Here is a 25,226-nt window from a genome sequence, read left to right on the forward strand (position 1 = left end):
GCACACAAAGACACCTAAGGAATGAACCAGTGATGCCACGGCAAGCAACAGGTTTGCACGGGACACAATTCTCGCCAATAAAAATCAAGTTTCCAAATTAACCTCTAAGTACTCCATCTTCTGGAAAACAGCAACTCTATCTATTAGTAGCTCCCCAGGAAAGGTTCCTCCCTTAGAACCTGCCCTGCTGTCTAGAGCAGAACGGAAAATTCCACTCTGCCTCTTCTTTCCTTGCCTTGCTGGGAGCCAAGCCCAGGACTTGTCTGCTAAGAAAGCACTCTACCTTGAGATACAGCCCCAGCTCTTCTACTTGGCTTTCTATATTGTTTTTCATGTTATCATTACCTAATTTGCTAGGGAAAACAACTCTCATTCAATAGTAAAAATACAATGGTTTAAATGGAAAGGTTCTGTCCAGTCCAGTGACTGCAATTATACACATATCATTCTCAGATTTTAGTTTGCCAAGTGAAGTTAGCTCTGTATTGGCTCCTGAGATATTCTTGTTTTGCAAGCTGGCATACACAGTACAGATACCATTGCAAACTTTGAACAGAAAGTCTTTTAGCGAATGCTCCTTCCTCTCAACTCTCCCCCCCACCCCCACCCCGCTGCCCCTGGTTCCCCCTCCCCCCCTCCCCGTGCCCTCCAACCCATCTCTTTCTTCTTTCATGTTTCAGGTGTTCTTATGCCCACCCCCATCCTTTCTCATCATCCATTTTTACCCTCTCTTGGTCTCCTTTCTAGGGTTTAGGACTCACAGACACCGCCCCCACATATACACTCACACACACACTCATTCACACACTTACACTTACACACACACACCCTCGCCTTCACACACACAGACTGGGATGCACATATGAAGGAGAACATGTGGCCCTGTCTGTCTGAGTTGCCTCACTTAGTACTACAGTCCCCAGAGCATTCATTTTCCAGCAAATGCACTGTTTTGTTACAGCTGAGTAAGGTTCCAACTCTGCCTTCTGATGCAGGCTCCTAGCCATGTCCATTTCAGCTACAACAGGCTGACATTTTGAAAATTAACAGACAGTAGTTTTCAGCCCATGTGAGATACCTGTTCCCTCATTTCTTTTATTTTTTCCAACCTCTTGAGTTTTGTGGCATATTCTTGAACTTCTTTTAATCCAATATCTGTGCAGAGACGAACCAAGAAACGCAAACCTAAAAAAACAAAAACAAAACATTTCAAGATGCACAGAGCAGCTTCAATTCCATACATTAGTGAGCCTGCCCTTTTGGCAGAGGCTGGATGTAGACAGCATTTCATTTTCTCTTAAAATAGAATTATAGCTGGCAGTGGTGGCATGCACTGTTATCCCAGCACTCGGGAGGCAGAGGCTGGCAGATCCCTGTGAGGTCAAGACTGCCTGGTCTACAGAGTGAGCTCCAGGGGAGCCAGGGCTACATAGGGAGAGCTTCTCTTACCTGCTACCTCACCCCAAACACATAATTACAGCTTTCAATCCCCACCTGGGAGAACTGCCTCCCCTGCCCTCATGCCAGTCCACAGGAAGAGCACAGCTGAGGTAAATCACTGGATGAGAACTCAGCTCTAACGTTTAGTAAGGTGCCAGTGAAAGATGCATACATACACGCGTAAATATTCATAAGGGGGACTGTACAGATAAGGATGACGATGACACACCAGTAAATGTTCTTTTACTGTTGGTAAATTCATCTTTTTAATCAATTTTAATCACATTAGAGAAACAAGCACATTATAGTCAGGCTTGAAGCCAACATTAAACATGAAGAAGATAATTACGAGAGAGAGTGAATGTGTGCCCTCGGAGCTGATACCATGGTGAGGAACTAGACCATTCCTACACTTTGCCTCTGCCTATGTGCTCTTCCCATCCGCCCCATACATCCACTCCTGGAATTTTTGTGTTCATCCCTCATTGCATAAAACAGTAATAAAATTCTTTCATCACTTACATACATTTCACTCAACATGTTTAGCTGTGCTTACACAAATGGCCGCGTCTTCCATCCTTTAAGAAAAGTTTCCCTAGACTACACATTCCAAAGTGGCCCACTCCTCGCCCACCTCACATTTCACACCTGCTGCGCTTCTGCTTCTGCCTCTACTTCCCCAGTGACTTTCCAAAATCAGTGGCTTCTGGCTGGTAACTTCTACAGCTTTTTTCTCAGTGCTGAGTATGAAATCCAAGCATCTCTGTATCATGCAAGCATGGCCACTTAGTGACTGCCCCAACCCAAAGCTTCACAGCCGTCACATCCCTTGGCCCTGGGGGCATTGCTCTTGTTTTCCTGATTTCTCTGTTCTCCTTACCTCCTTTCTCTAGCCCATAAGTTTCTTCTACTCCACTTGAAGGTCGTGTGAAGCCTATTAATTTATAATCTGTGCTGGCATGTCTCACCCATTTATCCACCTCAGCCAGGCTATGTCTTAATAATTTAGAGCTGGTTTCTCACTCCAGATGCACATTTTTCAGTGTTTACCACAATCTCCTCTACATATCACAGTTGACTTTGTTAGAGAAGTCAGGATAGCTCACCCACATCACAAGACCGGAGAACACCTGCCCCATGCTGACATCACCACCCCAAACTCTCTTCCACCTACGTTTCCTCTCCATAAATACTTAAGTTATGCTTCTCTTTCGCCTACTTTAAAGTTACTCGTTTTGACTGTTAAATATCTTTCGTGTTTAGTGCGTGCCTGGGAGGTGTGCATGTGTCCATATCCACTTGTGCATGGGTGTCCATGCGCTTCCATGGTGCTGGGTGTCTTCCTCAATTGCTTTCCACCTCTCACTGGACCTGGAGCTTGTTGATTTGGTCAGACTGGCTGGCCAGCAGGCGCCAGCGATCCTCCTATGTCTGTCGCAGCAGCACTGAGGTTATAAGCTTGTGCCACCACGTTAGGCATTTTACATGGATGCTGGCGATCCAAAATGAGGCTCTTATGCTCGTACAGAAATCAGTTCACTGACTCATCTCCCCAGCTCTGACTCTGTGAAATATATTTTAAAATGTTATTATTCTTTCATGAGTATGAGTGTTTTGCCTGTTCACATTTATCTACATATCACAGGGATGACTGGTTCCCATGGGGGCTGGAAGAAGGCAGCACATTCCTGGGATACAGACAGATCCAAGCTGCCTTGTGGATGCTCTCGGGAGCAACGACTCTCCGCTCAGCAGTGAGCCATCTCCCCAGCCCCTCTGTTAAATTTTTTTTTTTTTAACAGATCAGGCTGTTCTCTTTATTTTATCCCAGATACTCCCATTCTCTGAATTCTCCAGATGCATGAAAGGGGCAGCAACAACTCTAACGGGGAAAATAGATGGCACAGTTGCATTTTAACAGCATCCTCTCCTTTTTCACTGAGAACTGTGTTCACTGAGAACTGTGACCAACACACTGGCTACAGAAATCATAATATATATGCTAATTTATTGCTCTTCACAAACAAATATGGCGATACTTTTCACAAGTGGGAATAACTCATGTTGAAACAACAGTTCCACACAGGCATATTCATATCCCTTCACTTTGCTTATCTTTTGACAGAAATTACAGGATTAATGTAGCTATTAATCCAGATGCTATCATTTCAACTAGGCAAAGAACCTGTAATAAATGTGTTCTTGTTAAATACCTCTTAAGCATATTTCTTGTTCTGTCCAGCAGCCTCAGCACATTCTTCGAGACTCCAGTGGGAAGTGGAACCCTGTGACACACACTCTCAGCCACTTCTGCTCACAGCTCTGGCCAGCACCTCCCTCCCTCTCCTGGTGCATCTATTCCTGGAGTTTCCTTGGGGTCAGTGCCATAAACAGCTTTGCTTCTGTTGGCTGCGCTGCTATTTATGCCTCCCCCCCCCCCCCCCCCCAGTTTTTGTCTAAATGGTAAGTAAAACTGTTTTCTATGCTTTTAAAAAGCATATTATGCATTTGTCCTTGTAGGGTCATGATTTTTAGACAGCATCTTTTTTTGTCTCTGTGTAAGAAAACATGTTCCACCTGCTATATTTTTCAGAACAGTTACATTTGAAATAGACTGTCCCTGATCCCTGTTCTTTTTGATGCTGCTCTCCCTGGTCTTTCTTCCCTGCCTGGCAAAGCTGTGCAACCTTCCTCCTGGGCCACATCCACATCATTTACCCTGGCAACTGTCTCCCAGTCCTGGTAGAGTTACGAGCTCTGAACTTTCATAGCACTTTGAACGTTTATATTGTTTCAGTGAAATGATTACTAGAGAGTCGTAAGGAGCAGAAATAAATCCATAACACAAACTGTTGTATTTCCAGGACACAGGAGTAGTTGATAAAAGTTTTGTAAATACATAAATAGCTCTCCTTCTGGATGCTTCCACTTAGATCTGTGGAGCCATCCAGATCTAATGTCCACTCTCACACAGATTCTGCCACTAAACCCTGCAAACACATTCAGAATCACTGTCTCCATTGCTACTACTCTCACTCAAGTCCACGCACGCACTATAACTGGCATAGACATTGCCTGTCTCTGTTATTCTCCAGAAAACAGTCAAAGTGTTCCTTAAAAATATTGGTGTTTGTGTGTGCGTGCACATGTGTGCATGTGTGTGCACATACGCACGTGCCATGTATGTGGTTTCTCTGCTTCCACCTTTTATGGATTCCAAATACTAACCTCATTTTGACAGGCTTCTGTGGCAAGTGCTTCACCCGCTGACCCGTGTCGCTGGCAGATCTCAGTTACAGAACCATGAGTCTACCTTATTCTGGTGACGCTATGAAAACATATGTCAATCATTCCTCTGCTTAAAGTTCTCCAGCGGCTCAGCCTCCTCTCTGTGAAGAGACTGCAAAGCCCTGCTCTGAGGCCCTGCAGCCTGTGTTGCGGAACTTCTTGGCCCATGCCCTCTAGGTCTCACATTGTGGGTCGCCTGTGCCTGGCCTATAATGCTCCATGTCTTCATCACTTGCTTTTTCTGATTCTTCCCAGTTCCACTTCAAAGGCCACGCAGAATGGATGGCTGAGCACCATTCCTCCGTGCTCTCAACCTCAAACCTGCTTCTACCTTCATGTGTTACACCTGCTACAAACTTTCTCTTCCTTGTAGGGCATTCAACCTACCATGCTAAGGGTCTATGCTACCTTCAGTGTTGAATGGTATCTAGAATACAGTGATCACGCATAAGAAACTGTATAGAAATACATAAATAAATTTCTGATCAGTAAAACACAGAAAAGAGCAGGCCTAAAATAATTTGAAATGTCATAATTACTATGTAATTATGCCTGTGTATACACTTAATAATTCCCAATGAGAAAGTAGTTTATACTTTGTGAATAATAAACCACTGTTTTTCTCATCTGCTTTCCCTCAGAAGAGCAGTGTAGAGGGAAGTTATAGAAAATAAAAATGACTAGTTCCAAGGCCAGCCTGAGTTACATGGTAAGTTCTAGCCTAGCATGACCTACAGGAGACCCAACTTAAACAAACAAAGCCCAAAGCAGTTTTGGTAGCTGGCCTCTGAAATGTAGGGTATCATCTCTAAGTCTGTAAAATAAGCCAATTTTTAAATGTACAAGGATTCTTATTTTGTATGTATGGATGCCTTGCCTGCATGTATGTCTGTGTACCATGTGCATGCACTTCCATTATCAGAAACGATTCTACCTCAGATAACATTCCACAAATTCCCCCTAAAGGCTCCAGTTATGGTAGTCAATTGATTACACTTGTTTTGAAAATTATACAGGCCAAAGTCATCTTAGATATTTCGTATATGTATATAATAGTTCATTTAATTTTTAAGGCAACTCTTAAAACACTCTATAAAGGAAAAAAAAAATGTGGCCTTGCTGGCCCTGAGCCAAGGCACTGTGACTGCTCCAGTGGTTTTCATCAGAAAGCAATTCTACCCTTTAAGGGACATTTCACCAAGCCTGGAGACTTCAGGTGCCACCAATATCTAGTAGGTGGAGGCTGAGGACTCTGCTTACACGGCCTGCACATAGGATCAATTGCTGGGGCCACAAAGGTTCCTGTGCCCACAGACCCCTGGGGAAACCAGGACTGTAAAGCACGTGATGGCGGGAGGAGCTCTCCTTAGTGGGGGAAGATAAAATAAATACATGTTTTCCTACAAGGAAGGCTGGGGGTAGATTTTGTTAAGGACCTGGTGACCTTTTTGCTGTCTGGGTGTGGCCGACCTCACCCACCTTGTGCTTTAGAGGCAGACATCACCTAAATTCCCAAGAATGGTCATCCCAGACTCTTCCCTCCCTAAGCTCTATTGTGCACCTGGAACTGGACTGATTGGACTGATTGTTGCCTGGAAACCTTTTCCTGAATTGTACCATGTTTTAAATAAATACACTGACAAAGGGGGGCTGGCATTAGACTCCCCTGTCTGATACCTGCAGGGACCCCCTCAAACAACCAACTCCAGGTGCCAGGCAGGCAGGTAGGTTCTGCTTTCATGCACAGCCTGGACCTCTGGCTCCTGAGCAGTCTCTAATGTGACAGGCTAGAACCACACAGAAAGGTTTATAAAAAGAAACTGGGCCAACAGATGCCTAGCTCCACTGCAGCCCTGACCAGTCTCTACAGGAACAGCTATGTTTTGTAAGAGTTCTACAAGTGATGGCCCTGGGGCCATTTCCTCGCTGGTCCGCCTACCGCAGCTGGGAGGTGGTGAGCTACCTCTGATCAACCTGGGACACCTTGATCCTGCACCTCTCCTCAGCCCTCTGTGGGGTGGTCCTTACAAGAGCCAGCTGAGGCTCTGCCTGCTCCTTGGATCAGGCTGCACCATCAGAAACTCTGGGCTCAGAAGGGATGTCTTTACTGTAACGTGTTGCTGCATGTGTTTACTGTTCTTGAGGACAAAACGAAAAAGACTTTTCAAAGATGTTCTCTTTGCTGCGAGGCTGTTCTCCACACCTCCCACACTTCACAATGACTGTCCTTACCATGAATGAAAAGACTTCTCAAGGAATTGCTTTTTGCTTCTTAACAAAAAATGGTAAAAATTCTAAACTGATTATGACTTTCCTCTTTTCTTTGACTGCCAGGCAACTCAGAACAAAATCGACAGTTTAGTGGCAATAGGCAGTGAATGAAGGTGGCTATTTTCTATTTTTCTTAGACGAGAGTTTGTAGTTCCTGCTGTAATACTTTTTGTTGTCACTGTGAAAGGCTTCACATCCACAGTGTGACAAGAGAGGATACATGGATGGTCTGCACAAGCACACGCATTATACACACACACTCCAATAAAAATCCTACAAATGCCTTCTTTAGAAAACACCACTGTTTATATGAACTCACGTAACTGAGGATGACCTTGAACTCTGAACTTCTAACCCTTTACCTCCTCCGCACTAGGACTTCAGTCATGTGTCAGCACCTCTGGTTTTAGTTGGTACAGAGCTCGAAACAGGACTTTGTTCATGCCAAGCAAGCATTCTGCCAACAGGGCTACCGTTGCTTTCCCCAAAATTTGTTCTTAAACCTTTTCATAAAAGCTTGAGATGTAGAGTTGTTTAATAATAAATAGAATGTGTTATTATAGTAAACCTACCAATTGAATTCTATAAAAGCGCACACTTATGGAGTCAAGTTTTCTGATCACATAATAACTTTTAAACATATATACCACAACTAAGGCACCATTTACACATACTGTCCCTAAAGCAAATTTACTTATCTATTAAAACACGGAATGTGGTAGCCTTGCCTTCAAAGCTATAAAATAGAAGGTCACTTACACTCAACATTCTCTGGAAATTTCCTGTGAATCTCTTTGTAAGTATCTAGTGCCTTTTGGTAGTTACCTGTAAAGAAGGAGGAAAATATAACAGTAGCTAGTTACTTAGAGTTATAGAAATTTTATTAAATTTAAGAAACATTTTTACTCTAATCAAAAGCACTGGCACATTTTAATGGTTCAGTAGGTGTTCACGTTTGCCACAGCAAGTCTGTATCTTCTTGAGCAGTCTCTGGGAGAAGGGTACATATATAAAGTGGGTGTCTCCTGCCTGTAATCTTGGCGCCCAGGAAGGAGGATGGCTGCCGAGTGCAGAGCAGCCGAGTACACCGTGAGTTCCGGGCCAGCCAGGGCGACGCCGTGAGAATGGGTCTCAAAAACAAGAAAACGAATCAACAAACAAAATCAAAAAAGGTCAGAGTAGAAGGAAATAGTTGACAGAAATAACCCAGCGGCTAACTTTAAGACCCACTCAGAGCTCGGAGGCCCTGTGCAAATGAATGCGCACCTCGCAGTCACAGTGTCCATCTGACGGGAGCCACGGCAGTGCTAAGGAGTGAGTCCTCCGGTGCTCAGGGCAGCACTGAGTTTGGGAGGGATGCCCGGGCCACCCTGAAGACACTAGCAGGGATAGGAAATCTCCCACTCACAGGCAAACACTGACAACCTCAGCTGTGCTTCCTGTGGGGTGAGGATTATCTTTTTCTGGGCATTTTGTGGTCTGTGGGAGGGTTTATAAAGTTCACATTGACCTCCTAGTTGAATCTGGCATTCTAAGCTAGAGGCACCTTCATTAGGACAGAAACACAGACCTCTGTACCTGGTGAACTTTGTTATACACAGCACCCGCTGTCCCAGCTCTGAATTAAGAATCCCCCAGGCAGGAAATGGAAATAGAAGCTAATATAAAAGAAATATTCTGTGGTTAACTGTGAGAAGCAACCGTTTTAGGGGAGTTCCTGGAAGACATGGCGAGACACACGCAGCAGGCTGGGCGTGCTCAGTGGTAGGAGGCTTGGTCTTAAGTTCAAACCCAGGGGCAACGCCCTGCCCTTGCCCCAAACAAAAACAGAACACCCCCCACTTTGTAAGCATAATTCTTTTGTATGTAGCAATTATGATTTATATACATATGGTTCAATTATGTATAGTTATTTAGAAAGTTAACGTTTAATAAATATTCAACTGGAACACATATACGTAATTATCTAAAAGAAAAGGCACAAACTAAATAAGGAATGAATTAAGTCAAAACATTTACCACTTCTTCTAAAACAGCTAGCTATCATCAGCTGCCATTTCACTTGTGTGGGTCTATAAAAGAAAGAAATTAGTGGAAATTAGAAATGAAACAAAAATAGTGCGACAGTGAAGCAGATTCATTAATCTTCTACCTCTATTTCCTTTTAATACTTCTGACCTTTTGTTTATTTAATCTTTATTAATAATACACAGGCTCACAAATTTAGAACCTAAAAAATATTTAATCTTGTGTTAGAACTTCTATTAGTTTAGTAAAAAAAAAAAAGGAGTGAAAGAGAATTCTATTTATTCTATTCTATTTATGAAAAAACCTTTAGCAAGAAATCATATTCTTTTCTAAAGTGAATAGTCATAACCATGATCTCTACAAACGCCCAAGACAGGCATGGCAGCAAATGGTGGGATTCTCAGCACTCACAGAAGGCTGAAGGAGGAGGAGTGCTATGATTTTGAAGCCATCCTTGGCTATGCAAGGAGTTCTAGGCTATCCTGGGCTACAGTTGGAGAGCCTGTCTCTGAAAAACAACACTCTCACATGATCTGCGTGAGGAACAGCCTAGGGAACTGTTCGATACTCGGCCCTTTGATTCTCCTTTCTACTTACCCAGTGCCTTCCAGACAGCCTTCCAATTCCAACCTAGCTTGGTGGTAAGCCTACCAGCTCTGGGATTGGATGGACCTGAGCTTCAATCTCAGCACTGTGATGTTGCGAGTTATTAATTCTGAGTCTACTGCCCACACACCTACCCACTGCAATCTAAATAAAATACATAGTTAACTGTACTACTTTTATCTCTGAAGCCTGTTGCTTCTCCACCCATATGTTACATCCAAGGTTCTAGCCCAGTTTATATGTCTTCCAGTTCCTTTATGCCTCTCCTGTCCTCTTCACTAGGCCTTGCCTTGAGCTTCAGCAAATCCAGACAGGAGCATGGTTGCCTGTGCTAGATAGACTCCAGGCCACACACACTGCCTTTGTCAGGAGGCCACCCTAGCCTCTGACATCCTTCCACAACCTGCAGTCTACTGTTCTGTGGCAGCTCCTAACAGCAGACTCAGCACTGCACTACCACACGGGGCTTTATTTTTTGAGTGCCAGGGTCACCCTTTCTCCTCATATGTAACCACCACCTGACTTCCAAGGCCGTTAGCTCGTGATAGCACAGCACCCACTTTTGCTTCCTTTAGATGTCCCCCTAGGAGCAACGTGGCTAGGTCCTACAATGAATCCACACTGCTAGGTTCTATGGTGACTGTTCCTTTTTGTGGAATTGCAAACTATTTACATGAAATACCATTTTAGCTTTTCACTAGCAATCTGAAAGACTACTGCTTTTCCACATCCTCCCCAACACTTGTTACCCACCCACCAGAGTTCTACTTTTCCCTCATAATTTACTTTCTTGGTTTGTTTTTAGTCCAGGCTAAACAACAACAACAACAACAACAAAAACAAATAAACAAAAAAAAAAAACCCTCTGTTTTTAAAAATGTACCTTTTGAGCCAGGCATGGTGGCACACATTTTTAATCCCAGCACTAAGGAAGTGGAGGCAGGCAGATCTCTCTGAGTTCAAGGTCAGCCTGGTCTACATACTGAATTTCAGAATAGCCAGGGCTACATAGTGAGACATTGTCACCCTATTATTTTTATTCTTTTTTTTAATATTTTATTTATTTTCATTTTTTATGTGCATTGGTGATTTGCCTGCATGTATGTCTGTGTGAGGGTGTCAGATCTTGGAGCTACAGACAGTTGTCAACTGCCATGTTGCTGGGGATCGAACCTGGGTCCTCCTGGGTTCTTTCCATCTGAAAGAGCAGTCAGTGCTCTTAACCATTGAGCCATCCCTCCAGCCCCTATTTTTATTCTTTATAAATTTTATACATGTATACGATGAAATATGATCATACCTATCCCTAATTTCTGTCTCCAACTTTCCCAGGGCACCCCCCAACACATCCCGTTCCCAGTTCCTGTCTTCTGTGCTGTCCATCATGCATGGGTGAGACTTAATGCTGGATGAAGACAAGCATCTTTGCATGTGCTTATCTGTAGCTTGTGTACCTTCTTTGAAAAAAAAAAAAAAAGTCCTCAAAACCTTTACTGATTTTTGCTATTGCTGAGTTGTAGGAGCTCTTTATATAATCTGGGTGATGATTTACTCTGTGGGTTGCTTTTGTACTCTTGTTTCATTTGATAAGCAGAAGATTGAAAATTTAATGAGAAGTCTACTTGTTTATTTCTGTGTCTTGAAGCCATTTCTAAGAGTTTTGCCACATTCAATGGCATGAACAATTTTCACCAGAGGTTTTTTCTGAGTATTTTAGAGTTTTTAGTTTATATTTATTTGGGTCTTTAATCTATTGTAACCTAAGAGTTTATTTTAATTTATTTTTTTGTCATTGATGTTTTTGAAATAGAGGACTGATATTCAAGCCCAGGCTGGCCTTGAACTCTCAATCCTCTGCCTCAGCCTCAGAGTAGTGGAACTACTGATCTGTACCATTGGTTGTTTTCAAACTTTATTTTTTCTGCCATGTAAGAATCTAGTTTGTCGAACATTTTTTAGTTGAAAAGACTGTCCTTTCTCTATTACGTGGTCTTCTACCTCTGCGGGAACTCAATTTGGGCTCTCCAGGCTGTTCTCTCACCTGTCTTTCTAGCCCCTTTTCTGCCGCACTACTTCCATTATGGCATTATGCAAGCACATTTTGAAAATAGGAATCTGAGTTTTCCAACTTTTTCCATTTTGGATTGACTATTCAGAGTCCCTAGGGATCTGTCTGATTTTTAGGGTGGGTTTTCTAATGTCTGTATAGTAATGTGGAGATTTTGATTTCTGATTAGTACTGTCAACAACCCTGGTCTTCCGACCCATGGCCACAGTGTCTTTCCGCTTTTTCATGTTCTTGAGTCTCTTTCAAGAGTGACTCACAGCTTTAAGTGCATGCTATTAGCTACACGATTTAATGAATTCTTAAGTCACACTATTCTTTTTAATGCTATTATAAATTATATTATTTTTACCAATTTCATAGTTGTTCCTTTGAACCCTGTTTATTACAAGTCTACTGAAAACAAAAAGATTTTTAAAATTTATTTAATTTTATTTTATGTGCATTGGTATAAGAATGTCAGATCCCTTGGAACTGGAGTTACAGACAGTTGTGAGCTGCCATGTGGGTGCTGGGAATTGAACCCAGTCCTTGGAAGAACAGACAGTGCTCTTAAACACTGAGCCATCTCTCCAGATCTCAACCAAAAAAAAAAAAAAAAGGAAAAAAAAAGAAAAAAGATTTTTATATCCTAAAATTTCACTGAATTCATTTATTATATTTCAGTTTTGAGATTTTGATATGTAAGATCACCTTTTTGTTTGTTTTTAGGGATAGGGTTTCACTGTGGAGCCTTAGCTGCCCTGGACTCCTTTTGTAGACCAGGCTGGTCTTGAACTCACAGAATCCACTTGCCTCTGCCTCCCGGGTGCTGGGATTTACAGGCATGCGCCACCGTGCCTGGTGGCTAAGATCACCCTTATGGTCAGAGACTTCAGGACTTTATATATACCATCTACTGTCTCTGACCTTTAAGGTTTCTGCTGATGACTAATTAATCTTATTCAGCATGCGCTGTGTGTGATGACACTTCCTCTTGATGCTCTCAAGACTTTCTCAATAGTGTGGCTAGAGTGTCTCATTGGGAGTCTCTCAGATCTTCCTACTTAAGAGTTTACTGACTTGGTAGCCTCACAGGTCCACAACCTCCCAAATGTAAGAAATGTTGGCCATAATGCATTCCAGTAGTCTCTCTGACCCCTTTTCTTCGTCTTTGGGAGCTCCCACAATGCCATGATGTCTTCCGATAACAGGCATGAACATACTGAACAACGTTCTCTAAAACTATTATAGATAATAGGACTGCACTGAACAATGGACAGAGACGAGTAGAATTTCTTTTTCCTTTTTTCTTCATTCCTTTCTTTCTTACTTTTTTAGAAACAGGTTTTCACACTGTATCCCAACCTTTGAACTTGTGAAAAATCTCCTGTCTCATCTCTCAGGCCGGGATTACAGATGTGACTGACTATAGTCAGCTTGGGCTAGTATTTATTAATATTTTAGGATGTAATTTATAGATATACAGAAAATATAAAACTAAGGTATAGCCTTAAATTAGAAACATACAAAATTACTAAAAACCACAAAAATATAAGCGATACAACCAAAGAGGCATTTTTATCATAAATATTACAAAAAGAAATAAAATTGGATTGAAGCCTTTGCCAATTCTCTATAATATGTAAGGAGGTAGTGACAGAACAAATTAGTATTCCCATCCTTAGGAGCTTACATTCTTACGGTAGAGGCGGGCGCTATACAACAAATACTTAGCGCATATCGCCACAATTGGTATTATCGGTTGAAAATAAAAATGTGTTTCAAAAACAATTTAGCATACCAGAAAGGAAATTACAGTTTATAGTGCAGAAAATACATAATCAAAAATATAGAGGAAATGTCACTAATGTGCTCCGAGTGCCCCTGTCCCTAAAAAGAATGGGAACACATGAAGGTAAGTGCAGAGAAAAGTAGGGAGAGGAGTATAAAGGAGCTTCACGTGAAAGACCCCCATTTTCAGGGAAACTGAAGCGTAAACCACAGAGGAACTGAAGAGCTCTGAGAAGAACGGGACAGGGAAACACTGATGACGAAGGAGAAGTGTTGACATGACACAGATTCATGTGGCATCAATTTACCAGGCCACAGAATTTATCTGGATAGCTGTTCCCAAAGGAATAAACGGTTGGATTAACCAAAGAACCAAACTTTGGGAGAACGGACAGGACAGCAAAACAAGAGATAATGAAACTGAGGATACTAGTAAGAAAGGGAATAGATATGACAAATTAGGCATTCCAGAAAGGCCTTGTTCAGAACTGAAGCCAGGAGGAGGCTGAGATTTAAAGAGAAAAAAGGAGCAACAGGACTGGTGGTTTCAGGCTCATCGGGGAGGCACACTCTAAAGCAGGGAGTGTGGACCGCAGAGACAGAAGTCATGTTTGGACAGCTACTTGTAAGAGGGTTTATAATGCCCATGTGGTTAGCACTCGTAAGATCCACATGGGCCAACTGCAGACAAGCCAACCTCCATGGATCGATGAAATGGGTAGAAAGAAATGAATTGTATTAAAGGAATGACTTGCTACACGTTCTCTTTTAGCTTTTGAAAATATTTGGTATCTTTATAAGGAAAAAGTGGTAAAATGAAAAATAGTTATTTAAAAAAAGCACAGGCTGTTCATTTAATTAAGCCCATTTGAAGCTAAGTGCATTTACTTTATGACCCTGAGGAAGTCTCTTAACCTCACTATTGCTTGTTTTTAAATTACATTTATTTATTTAGTATGTGTGAGTGTGTGTGTAATAAGCATGTGTGGGTACATGTACATCCTATGCACATTCAATGACACATGTGTGGAAGCTATAGGACAATAACAGGAGTCAGTTCTCTCCCTCTACCAGGGTCCTAGGGATTGCCTTCAAGTGTCAGGCCTGACGCTGAGCCATCATCTCCCTGGCCTCTTAGTTCTGGCATTGACATAGGATCTCACTCTTTAGCCTAGGCTAACCTCAAACTCATGGAAAATCATCTTGCCTTAGTCTCCTGAGTGCTGGGATCACAAGCCTGAGCCACTGCACCTGCCTGGGGGTGTCTGATACCATCGTATGATACATAAAAATAAGAATTAAGGATGGACCCTGATGGAGTGTGTCTTAATGAGGAATGGTCTAGTGGCTAGGCTGGGGTAACATTAAGTAAAATAAGTGTAACTTTAATTATAAAGATGTTTTGAACTAAAATTATTACTCTTATACTGGTAATTAGTTTTATAGTTATCAAAACATTTATGTGAAACCAATGTAATAAAAAGTAATTGCCTAACATGAATTCTACAGAGATTACTTAACTCACTGGGCCTTCTGTTATCTTTCCAATGATTCTAAATTACATTTCATCTCATAATTTAATCTGGCCAAAGACAAAGCAGGGTATGACACATTCCAATTATGTTTGAATCAGACATGTGGAAAACATTCTGATGTGAACTTAAAAAATATAAAAAAACCTTGAACATTATAAAACTGTTCAATTTCTAATGTTCAATGTACAGTAATTGTAAACTGAAGCCAACACAACTTCCTTCTACTACGACTCTTCTAGAGAAAGTCACTTTCTGATTTGTGAATAAAGTCTACTTGCTCACTGAGGTGCAAATAAGGAAAACAGATAAAGTATATAATAAAATGTATTTAAAATTCCTATGTGGGAGGGTAGGATTGCGGAGGGAATGAGGGAGCGGGATACAGCTGGGATACAGAGTTAACAAAATGTAACTAATAAGAAAAATAAAATTAAGAAAAAAAAAATTCCTATGCAACAGAAGATATATTTGTCACAACAGAGACAAAAATAAATTGAACAGAATACAAAAAAAAAAAACAATTTGTTAAGATATGTTCATAAATTTATTGAGCTTATCAGATACTAATTTTTTTAGGGATAAAAAGTCCCAATGTAAGACATTAACTAAATATAAAATTCAGTTACTTACTGTATAAGGGAGGCTCTTTCAAAGTACTGAATGGCTTTTTCGCAGAATTGAGTACCAATGTAATAAGCTCCAAGCCACTCAATGACCTCAATATTAGAAGGGAAATACCTGTATGACTAGAGAAAATACAGAAGGTGACGATAGAACTCCAGTAGCAATATAGAATATATTCTTAATTACTTTGCCTGTTAAATGGATTTATTTATATGAGCTATCAAAAGAATTTTACAAGTTTTAAAACTATACAAGACTTGAAAAACTTAGGCATACTTGACAGTTTTCAATTATATTGATCTGTGTCATATTAAATATATAAAATAATCAGGTGATGAAAATCATGGTTTAAGAAAAAAGTTAGTATTTTTCATTTTAATTAAGATGAATCAAAACTATAGTTTAAGAATGTTTTATTTGCTGGGCAGTGGCACGCCTTTTAATCCCAGCACTTGGGAGGCAGAGGCAGGCGGATCTCTGTGAGTTTGAGGCCAGCCTGGTCTACAAAGAGAGTTCTAGGACAGCCAACGCTACACAAAGAAACCCTGTCTCAAAAAACAAACAAAAAACAAAAAAAGAAAAAGAAAAAAGAAGGATGTTTATTTTAACTAAACTATTATTAGTTTTAAACTAATAAGCCTTTCTAAAATTTTAGGGCCTGTTCCCTTTAAAACGCATAAAATGTCAGAAACCAGAAGGGAAGCGAGACAACACACTTACCTCGTAGTAATACTGAAAAGCTTGGGACTTGTCTCCCTCACTGTCGTACAGCTCCCCCAGTTTGGACAGAGCTTGGGAATCTGTTGGAACAACGCTGATCAACTGCATCAGCCATTCAATAGCTTGATTGGGATCTTCCATTAACTCGTATCTTGGACAGCATCAGTTAAGATTCAGTCACCAGTAAACAACACTGGAGATATTACAATGAAAATGCTTCTGGGCCTCAGGAACATGCTGTCTGCACCATTGATTCTAGACCTCTCCAGGAGGTGGGAAATAGAGCTGTGCTGCCCAGCAGCACCTGTGTTCTCTAAGATCCCTCCCCTTTAGCTCTCTGTAGTTTCATGTAAACATATTTAGGAACATTAATAATTTTAGGTACTATCTACTGTGGACATAGCTTTCATTTTTCTCACAAAAGTTTTAGAACAGAGAGCAGCACATACATATTTACTATGTTTTTGCAAAGCTGGAGATGGAGTCAGGGCAGAATTACTCAAAGCACTGTCTAGGAACGCCTGCATGTTTTTCAATGACTCCAGGTCTCTTAAATTCCTCAGCACACTGAGGTTTGTCTTCCTTCATTTCTCTAGTGTTTTCCCTAATTATAGTATAAGCCTAAGGACAGGGTATTTTCTTTCAGTAGCTTCTTTTAGTACCTAGAAGTCCTCTGCATATACACAAATACTGTGAATCAACCTTTATTGGCGATTACTTATTTATATCTGATAGTCAAGGAAATGAGCACATTCCAATACAAAGTTTGTTTAGCAAGAAGTCTCCTGTGGTTTCCACAGTTTGTTTGTTTCAGGGTTTTGGTGTTGTTCTGGGGATGAGGTCTAGCCAGACTGTTGCTAAGCAGGCCTTGGTCTCCAGAGCCTCCTGCCTCAGCCTCCAAGTGGCTAGGATTGCAGGTACTCGCTACCACACTCAGCTCGCTCTCTTGTTTTGAACATGACAAGTCGAACATGGCCACGAGAGAAAAAGCAAGGAGGTTTATTTAAAGAGTCTCCATGTATCAACTAACCACTGCCCAATCACTACCTAGGCACATGATGTTTAGCTTCAGGAGAAAGGGACAGAATTGTACTTCCGAGGGTACAGCTCGGTGGCAGAGCATTTACCCAGTACGTGCAAGACCCTGTGTTCCACATTCACTGCTAGAAACACAATAATGAACATAGGAAGTAAAGGGAATAACTATTGTGTTCTGTGCTCTAATTTATAAAAAATTAAAATCTATTTTCTTTGAAGAGTGGGTGGCACTTAGCTTAACAGCGTCCCTCACCTTCTCTAAACATTTATGCGAGCCATATCAAGGTAACTGCATGACACATGAAAGCCTACCCAAACATTAACTCTTCCCAGCAGCAGGGTGAAGTTTACCAAAATGAGAGGAATCAAAGTGCTTTTGCAGGACAGTGAGAGGCATTAGGAACATCAACACGCCTGCTTTCTGAACTGAGTGGGGAAACAAGGAAAGCTAAATGCTGCAGAAGCTGACATGCCAGCAGCGCTCCACAGCAGTGCGCACAGATCAAACACCAGGCTAACCCTGCACACACACGTGCACCTGGCGTGAGTGCTGATGAACAAGGCTCTGCAGCACTGAAGAATGCAGTTCTCAGGGAGCTAAATTCACTGTCTCCACGCCCCTAACTCAACAGTGCTAGTTAGCCACGAGTCTTCCATATCCTACACGAGTAAGAATTAACACAATGCTAAAGCGCTTAATTAACTTTCAATCAGAGCCTATGTGTACTCAAAATGCTGCTTTCAATTCCTTCAATTATTATTATTATTATTATTATTATTATTATTATTATTATTATTATTTTAAGGCACAGTTTCTCTATGTAACAGTCCTGGCTGTCCTGAACTCACTTTGTAGACCAGGCTGGCCTTTAACTCACAGAGAACTGGCTGCCTCTGCCTTCCAAGTGCTGGGAATAAACGCTTGTGCCACTATGCCCAGCCAATTATTATTTTTTTAATAAAAATAAACAACTAATAGTTTTAATTTTTAACTAATTCCTTTTAGGATTCAAATGATCTTTTACCAACTGAACTACTTTCAGCAGTTTAATCTGTTATATTATGCTCAGCAATCATCTCCATAGCTAACATTATTTAATAATTGATATTCACTTTCCAGTTGAGGGAATTAATAATGCCCTTAAATTTTCAAGGAAGATACACATTTGCTATCTGGCAAAGAACTTGAGCGCTGTTCCGAAGAATTGCATGCAGTTTCAGGAAGGAGTCCAAGGCTTCATCCAGACGGTTTAGCTTCTTATAGGTGAGGCCTTGAGAAGAAAGAAAGCAGCATCACCAGCAAATTGTATTCAAAGCAACAGGATAAAATATGTAAACATATGTAAATATATGCAAGTATTCATCCAGAAGAGAAAATGAAAAGGAACTGAGGAATTAAAAAACAACAGGGGTGAGATTTCTGCAAGCAGACAGACGTGCTGCAGACAGCTTCAGGGATTTTTAAAGCGTGTGTGGCGAGGGAAGGGAGCACAGCACCTGGGGCAGCAGACAGTAACACACACAGACACACACAGACAAAGAAGGGAATAAATACTTCAGCTATGGCTCCAGATAAAAACCATAACTAATAGACATTTAAAGTCAGTGGATATGAAGAGATAAATGTGATGACCTGTGGTAGGGGGCTGGACTGTACATGATGGGGATAAATGCAGGTCCTTACTTCATTATAAAAAGAATTCAAAAGACTCGAAGGGGGGCTAGTTAGAAGAGGAAAGGGATCAGCAGGAGTGGGGACACAGGAGAGGGTAACGGGACTGAGGAGGTAAATATCTAGAAGTACATTATGTTCATGCAAATGTCGTAACAAAACCTATTATTATGCATGATTAATGCGTGCTAATAAGATGTTCTAAAAATTCAAAATTTGCTTTTAAATTACACAGGAAAAATAAATCTGTCTAACAATATGTAAAATTTATAAATAAAACAACCCCATCAACATCTAAGAAGGCAATTAAGCTCCTCCAGGAAGGCCTGTGCCCTTCTCTTCTCTATCTCAGTCAACCCTCTCCAGACCTCAAATGTCACACCCTCCATTCCTTCTTGCCATTTCTCGGTGGAGTACCTCAACTAACTACTTCTCCCTAGTCCCACACCTCATCTCCAGGGTTGGCAGTGGGTCTTTCTCCTTTTGTCAGGAAGATAACGGACTAATGGGCCAGTCTTTAAACAGACCAATTCAGATTGGTTGCCATGTAAAGTAGAGTCCATCATTCTTACTAATGAACACAGATTCTAGTCACTGTTTCCTCTTTCTATGTCATGTACATGAATGTACGTATGCACATGTGCACACGGACATGTTGAGGCCAGAGGCCCATGCTAAGTCTATTCCTCAGGCACTCTCCACCTGACCTTTTGAGGCAGGGTCTCTTACTGAACCACTTCATCTAGACTAGTTGGCCAGCGAACCCCAGCTATGGCCTCTCTTTGCCTACCAAGCAATGGGTTACGGCCTGGGTTGCCTTGCCTGGCTTTTCAGGTGAGTGCTGAGGATAAGAACTCAGGTCCTCCTGCTTGTGGCAACAGTCATCTCCCTAGCCCAGCTCCCACTGAGCGTTTATCTGCAAATTCCTAAATACCAGGAAATAGTTTATAAGAACATCCAAGGAAAGATAAAAGAAAAAAAAAAAAACCCCAAATACAAACAAAGTGTATAATCAAAAATAACACGTAGAGAGAAGCATATTCAAAACAAAACAAAATAAAACATCGGTAACTAAAGAAACTAGTCCAGTATCACAGGTGTGTATCTGTTTGTTACACCTTGGAAATAAGAGTGCCCATATCAGGCAACCCTGAAAGACAGGAAGGGGATGTGGTGGAGTTGAGTTTCGTGTCTTGTACAAGAAATACAAACAGAATTTGAGGTGCTGGAGAGGTGGCTCAGTGGTTAAGAGCACTGGCTGCTCTCCCAGAGGACCCGGGTTTAGTTCCTAGTACCCACATGGTGGCTCACAACCATCTATAACTCCAGTTCCAGGGAGTTCTGGCCTCTGTGTTTCCAACCAGGCATGGAGGCAAAACACCCACACACGTAAAATAAAAATACTAACAATTCTGAAGCAGATTTGGCAAAATGTTAAAATGTGTCAAATTTTGGAACTCAACACCCTCAAGTGGTTTTTGTATATTTGACATTTTTCTTAATTAAAAAGGAAGATCAGTGTTTGTTTGTTTTCCTACCTATTTAAGAAAAGTTTAAAAACATGATCTCAAATCGCCAGAAACTTGGGGACGTAGTCAGTCTTCTAACTGTGGTCTTTTTGGAGAACAACATAACGCTGACCCAGATTTTACGTAGCATGGCGTTTGAATCATTAACTCCACTTGGAACAATCTGTTATTTTAAAGAAAGCCGACAATTCCTTAGTGCAATTTGCCGTCTTGAACTTACCAATGTTATAAAGTGCTTCAGTACAAGAAGAATCGTTTCTTAGGGCCTCTTTATAGAATTCAGCTGCCTTCTCATAATCGCCATTTGCAAAAACTGTATTTCCTTTATTAGTCAGAGCTGATGGGTTATATCTATCCGAGTTCACAGCTAAATCTGCATAGCTGCTGGCTTGGGAAAATTCATTTTCCTAAACGAAGCATAAAAGACAGACTAAATTTCTTCAAGTCTCTTCAGAATGCTCTGAGATTACTGAAATGATAAACACTTTCTGAGATTATAAATGACGGCGGACAGAAACAAATATTTTAAATATCTTGGTTTTGACAGGCTACGCATAGCTGTCAAGTTCAAACAGCCAAGTTTTCTAGTCTCATGGTTTGATAACAACAGTATTTATACGGAGGTGGTTCCATCTCACCGCCCAAACCCCGTGTCCTCATTTGCTGCGCACCGCCTTCCCACCTGAAGCACTGAAATAGCTGGAAGGGCCTCAGCCGTCCCCTGCTCTGCACCTGGCTACGTCAGCTAGGCGTCTGTACTTAGGCCCATCCACCGCGTTCTCTTCCTCTCTCAGCCAAAAGCTTGTTCGGGACATCGCCGTCATTCACATGAGGCCCATGAGCCCTTCAGTTCATGGTGGCACGGCCACCTGTGTCAGGTCAGCTCAGTGAAACCGAGACCTCCCACAAAATGCCCAGCACAGCACAAGCTCTGCGGAGTAGGAGTGGTTATCACTCTTGCCTCCCTCCAGGGTACTTTAGAGAGAAACCCTGTGTCTGTTAGTGGCCATGCTCTTTCTCCTCTCCTAGTCTCTGGAAACTTGTATTCTTTCTGTTTCCCTTCCGATCCTGGGAACCGCATGTTCAGTGGGATTGTGTCTGGCTTCTTCTATTCGGTATGTTTGTAAGATCTCTGTACTGTGCACCAATAGTCTGTTGCTTTTAACGGCTGACTAACATCCAACATATGGATATAGCACATCTGGTTTATCCCTTTGTTGCTGATGCATATTCGGTCTGCTTTCATTCATCTTATGATTGTTACAGATAATGCTGCTGTGAACATTTACATGTGAGTCTGTGTGGACTCTGATTACGACTTATATAAAAATTGGCACCAAGAAGTGGAATGCAGCTGTGAAAAACTAAAACATCTACCACTGTCTACTGGAAAGCAACCAGAACTTGGAAAAGCTCTGAGGCTGCTGCTGCGGGCTGCAGAGGTGGGGAACTCTGGAACCTGCAGAGGAGGGAAGGAGCTGCTATCTCCGAGGAAAGGGCAAATCAAGTTTGTAGCTGGAAGGCAACTGGCATAAGTGGCGCCCACCTACTTTCAGGAGTCCCAGTGATTGGCATCTAGTAGGCACTCAATGAATGCTTGTTATAGATGGCACTCCGCAACCCTAAGTCATTTAACCTGAGATACCACCTTCTTCATCAGCAGCACAATGGGTGGAAATGTCTCTAGTTCAGCTTGTAACTGTTAGTCCATAATTCTCTGGTGTTTTCCCCACTACCGGTGTTTCTCCCTCCCTTCTGAGAGACGGTCTTTTTACTCACGTCTGTACACTCGGGCCCTGGCAGCACTGGCACAGTCAGGTCCTCGGCATACTTCACCCCAGTGACATTCTGCACCAGTCTTCTTCGGAGGCCTTTCCTTCGGCTCATGCTTAGGCAGGAATTCAGTAATGTAAAATACCATATAAACAACTCTTAGCTGCAAATAAGCAAAACCTACCAGATAATACAGGAATGAGAGATTGGTCGCAGCTGCACTTTTCACCCTACTGTCCTTCTTTTCAAACATTTTCAATGTCTCCACAGCCTGCAAACAGAATGTCTGAAGTTACTACCATGTCACACAGCAGCATCCAAAGGTCTGTGTGGAGCGGAAGACAGAGGGTACAGGAGGGAGCAGCGTAAGGTCAACAAGACAGTAGGTGAGATGAGAATTTATCGAACAGGAAGACAGAAGTTCTACAACTAGAAATAACCGAATTTATGAGCATATAGAGGGTTTAACATGATTAGACACGGCTGAAGAAAGGACTAATGACTGGGGGGAAAGGCCAGAAGTGGACATTGAGCTATGTGAGTTGGAGAAGCATTATGGCTGGAATGAAGGCCTCAAAAATTTACCTAACATAGTCCAATTTCCTCCTGACAAAATGCTCTGGGGCTTTTGGTTGCAGCTTTTACACACCAATCTATGAGCCATTTTCTAATAGAGAACAACCAGAAAATGTATATAAGTTACTATAAACAACTTGGAAGGCACTGGAGAGCTATGGAGGTAAACAGAACTCGAGGGCCAAGATCCCATAAAATGTTCTGAATAAAGAACAGCAAAAGGATGACTATATTTTAAGAAAACTGTTCTTTAGAGAGAACACGAGACAGGCGAGCACAGGGACGTGGGCTTTTATACATGTAACTGAGGTGCTCAGAGAAGAACAGAAATGAATGGCTAAACGGTTTTCAAAATCAATAGTAGAAAACAATTCTGGGAATGCTACCAAAATATTATTTAAAGTAGATAAATATAATTACATCTTCAAGTGTGAGAAATGAAAGCACATGATTCGGCACCTGCCATGTCTGATATAATGCTATCTAGATGGCAGGTAGCACAGCTGGACACCTTTCATGAATAGTGCATGGAGATCCAACCTAGACGTGACTGGGAAGGAAAAGGGGAAAAGGGAGCATGGGTCTTATTTTCATCCTTTTTAAAAAATACATTTTATGCTTGACATCTTGGTCTCTCCTGTTTAGAACAAGTACCTGTGTCTAACTAACAACCCTGCCTTGTTTCACTCTTGCCACCAGCTACACCTACTGCAAGGAACAAGAAGTATGGGCCATGCAGTGCTTGATTCTAATTGAGTAACAGCAAGCATGCCGATTCAGGTTCATAAGAACAAGAGTTTTAAAATACCGGATTCCAAGGTTAAAGGTGTCAACCAGAGGTACAATGCCTATCTAGAATGTATAAAGGTCTTGGTTTAATGCCTAGTATCACAAAATAAACAAAACAACTAAATTTCACAATTTTGGCTCCCATATGAGTATACTAGTATTCTTTTAAAGGGTTTTCAATGACCTTAAACTAGACATTTCTAGGCTAGTCTAACACTGGAAAGGAAACATGCAAACGTCATATCCTGTCTTTTCCAGCTGAAGAGGGATAATGGGGAGTTAGAGGCCTACATAGGCTTCAGAGCAAAACCTCTGCCTCAAAAAACAAAACAACCACACATACTCCCCAAACAAAACAAACAAACAACAACAAAAAACAGAAAAAAGACATTCTGAATAGAGGAGCAAAGTAAGCAGGATACAAGATCTGGGTTAATTTTAACAGAAACATTTAAGAGTGCTTATTTTTTATTAAAATACTATTGTATTATTTGACATGTATTAGTGTTTTGCTTGCATGTATATCTGTGCACCACTTATGTGCATGGTGTCCATGGAGGCCAGAAGAGGGCATAAGATCCCGTGGAGCTGGAACTGCAGATGGTTGTGAGCTGCTACATTAGGTGCTGGGAACCACACCCAGATCCTTTGGAAGAGCATCTCCAAAGGATAAGCCATCTCTCCAGCACCAAGAGTGCTTAGGTTTAAAAATAGACAGTTATGAAGTATGAACTATGGCAATATACTATTAACCTTCTCTAAAAAGAAAATAAAATTTAAAAATAAAATGCCAAAACAGATAAATAAAATTTTCTCCATTGTGTTATTTACAACAGTAAACTTCATATTCATAAATTATTTTTCAGGTCCCCACGTCACTTCAGCAAGATAACAAAGAGCGATCTGTCTCACATCATAGAATTCCACTGCAGCAGAACCCACAGTGGCTGTGTGTGTGTGTTTGTTTGATATACGGTTCTGTGAAGCTCAGGTTGACCTCAGTCTCACCAGTGGCTGAGGAGATCTGGCACTTCTGATCCTCCTGCCTCCATCCCCCAGTGCTGGGATTACAGGCATCAGCCTCTGAGGCTGACGATGGCATTTAAAAAAAGGATTTATTCTTTTTCTAATTGTGTGTATGTGTGTGTCCCTGAGAGATTATATGCATGTGAGTACAGGTGACCAAGGAGTCCAGAGGAGACTGTCAGATCCCCTGGAGCTGGGTTTATGGGCAGCTGTGAGCCACCAGATGTGGGTACTAGGCACCAAACTCAGAACCTCTGCAAAAGAAATACATGCTCTTAACCTCTGAGCATCTCTCCAGCCAGTGGTGGTTTTTTTGTTTGTTTGTTTTGTTTTTTTTTAATGTTACTTACTTACTTTACATCCTGATTGCAGTTTCCCTTTCCTCCTCTCCTCCTAGTCTCTCCCTCTTCCCTCCCCCTATCTTCAGAAAAGGGAGGACAGTGCTTTTTTTCTTTTTTTAAATGGCTAATGGT

At 41.6% G+C, this 25,226-nt stretch overlaps 1 protein-coding gene across 5 annotated transcripts in view; it reads right to left on the reverse strand.

Annotated features, from left to right (window-relative positions):
- Ift88 (intraflagellar transport 88) overlaps window positions 1-25,226 on the reverse strand; it is a 95,177-nt gene that overhangs the window by 24,065 nt on the left and 45,886 nt on the right. For all 5 annotated transcript variants that reach the window (XM_021639078.2, XM_021639076.2, XM_060391119.1 and 2 more), the window contains 8 exons: window positions 22,547-22,633; window positions 20,810-20,996; window positions 18,551-18,659; window positions 16,351-16,501; window positions 15,637-15,752; window positions 9,019-9,071; window positions 7,759-7,824; window positions 1,079-1,185 (listed from right to left, as the gene is read on the reverse strand). In XM_021639078.2, coding sequence (XP_021494753.1) covers window positions 1,079-1,185; window positions 7,759-7,824; window positions 9,019-9,071; window positions 15,637-15,752; window positions 16,351-16,501; window positions 18,551-18,659; window positions 20,810-20,996; window positions 22,547-22,633 — 876 coding nt within the window. The remainder of the gene's footprint in view (window positions 1-1,078; window positions 1,186-7,758; window positions 7,825-9,018; window positions 9,072-15,636; window positions 15,753-16,350; window positions 16,502-18,550; window positions 18,660-20,809; window positions 20,997-22,546; window positions 22,634-25,226) is intronic.

This window comes from Meriones unguiculatus, chromosome 9 (assembly GCF_030254825.1).
Source record: "Meriones unguiculatus strain TT.TT164.6M chromosome 9, Bangor_MerUng_6.1, whole genome shotgun sequence".
NCBI lineage: Eukaryota > Metazoa > Chordata > Mammalia > Rodentia > Muridae > Meriones > Meriones unguiculatus.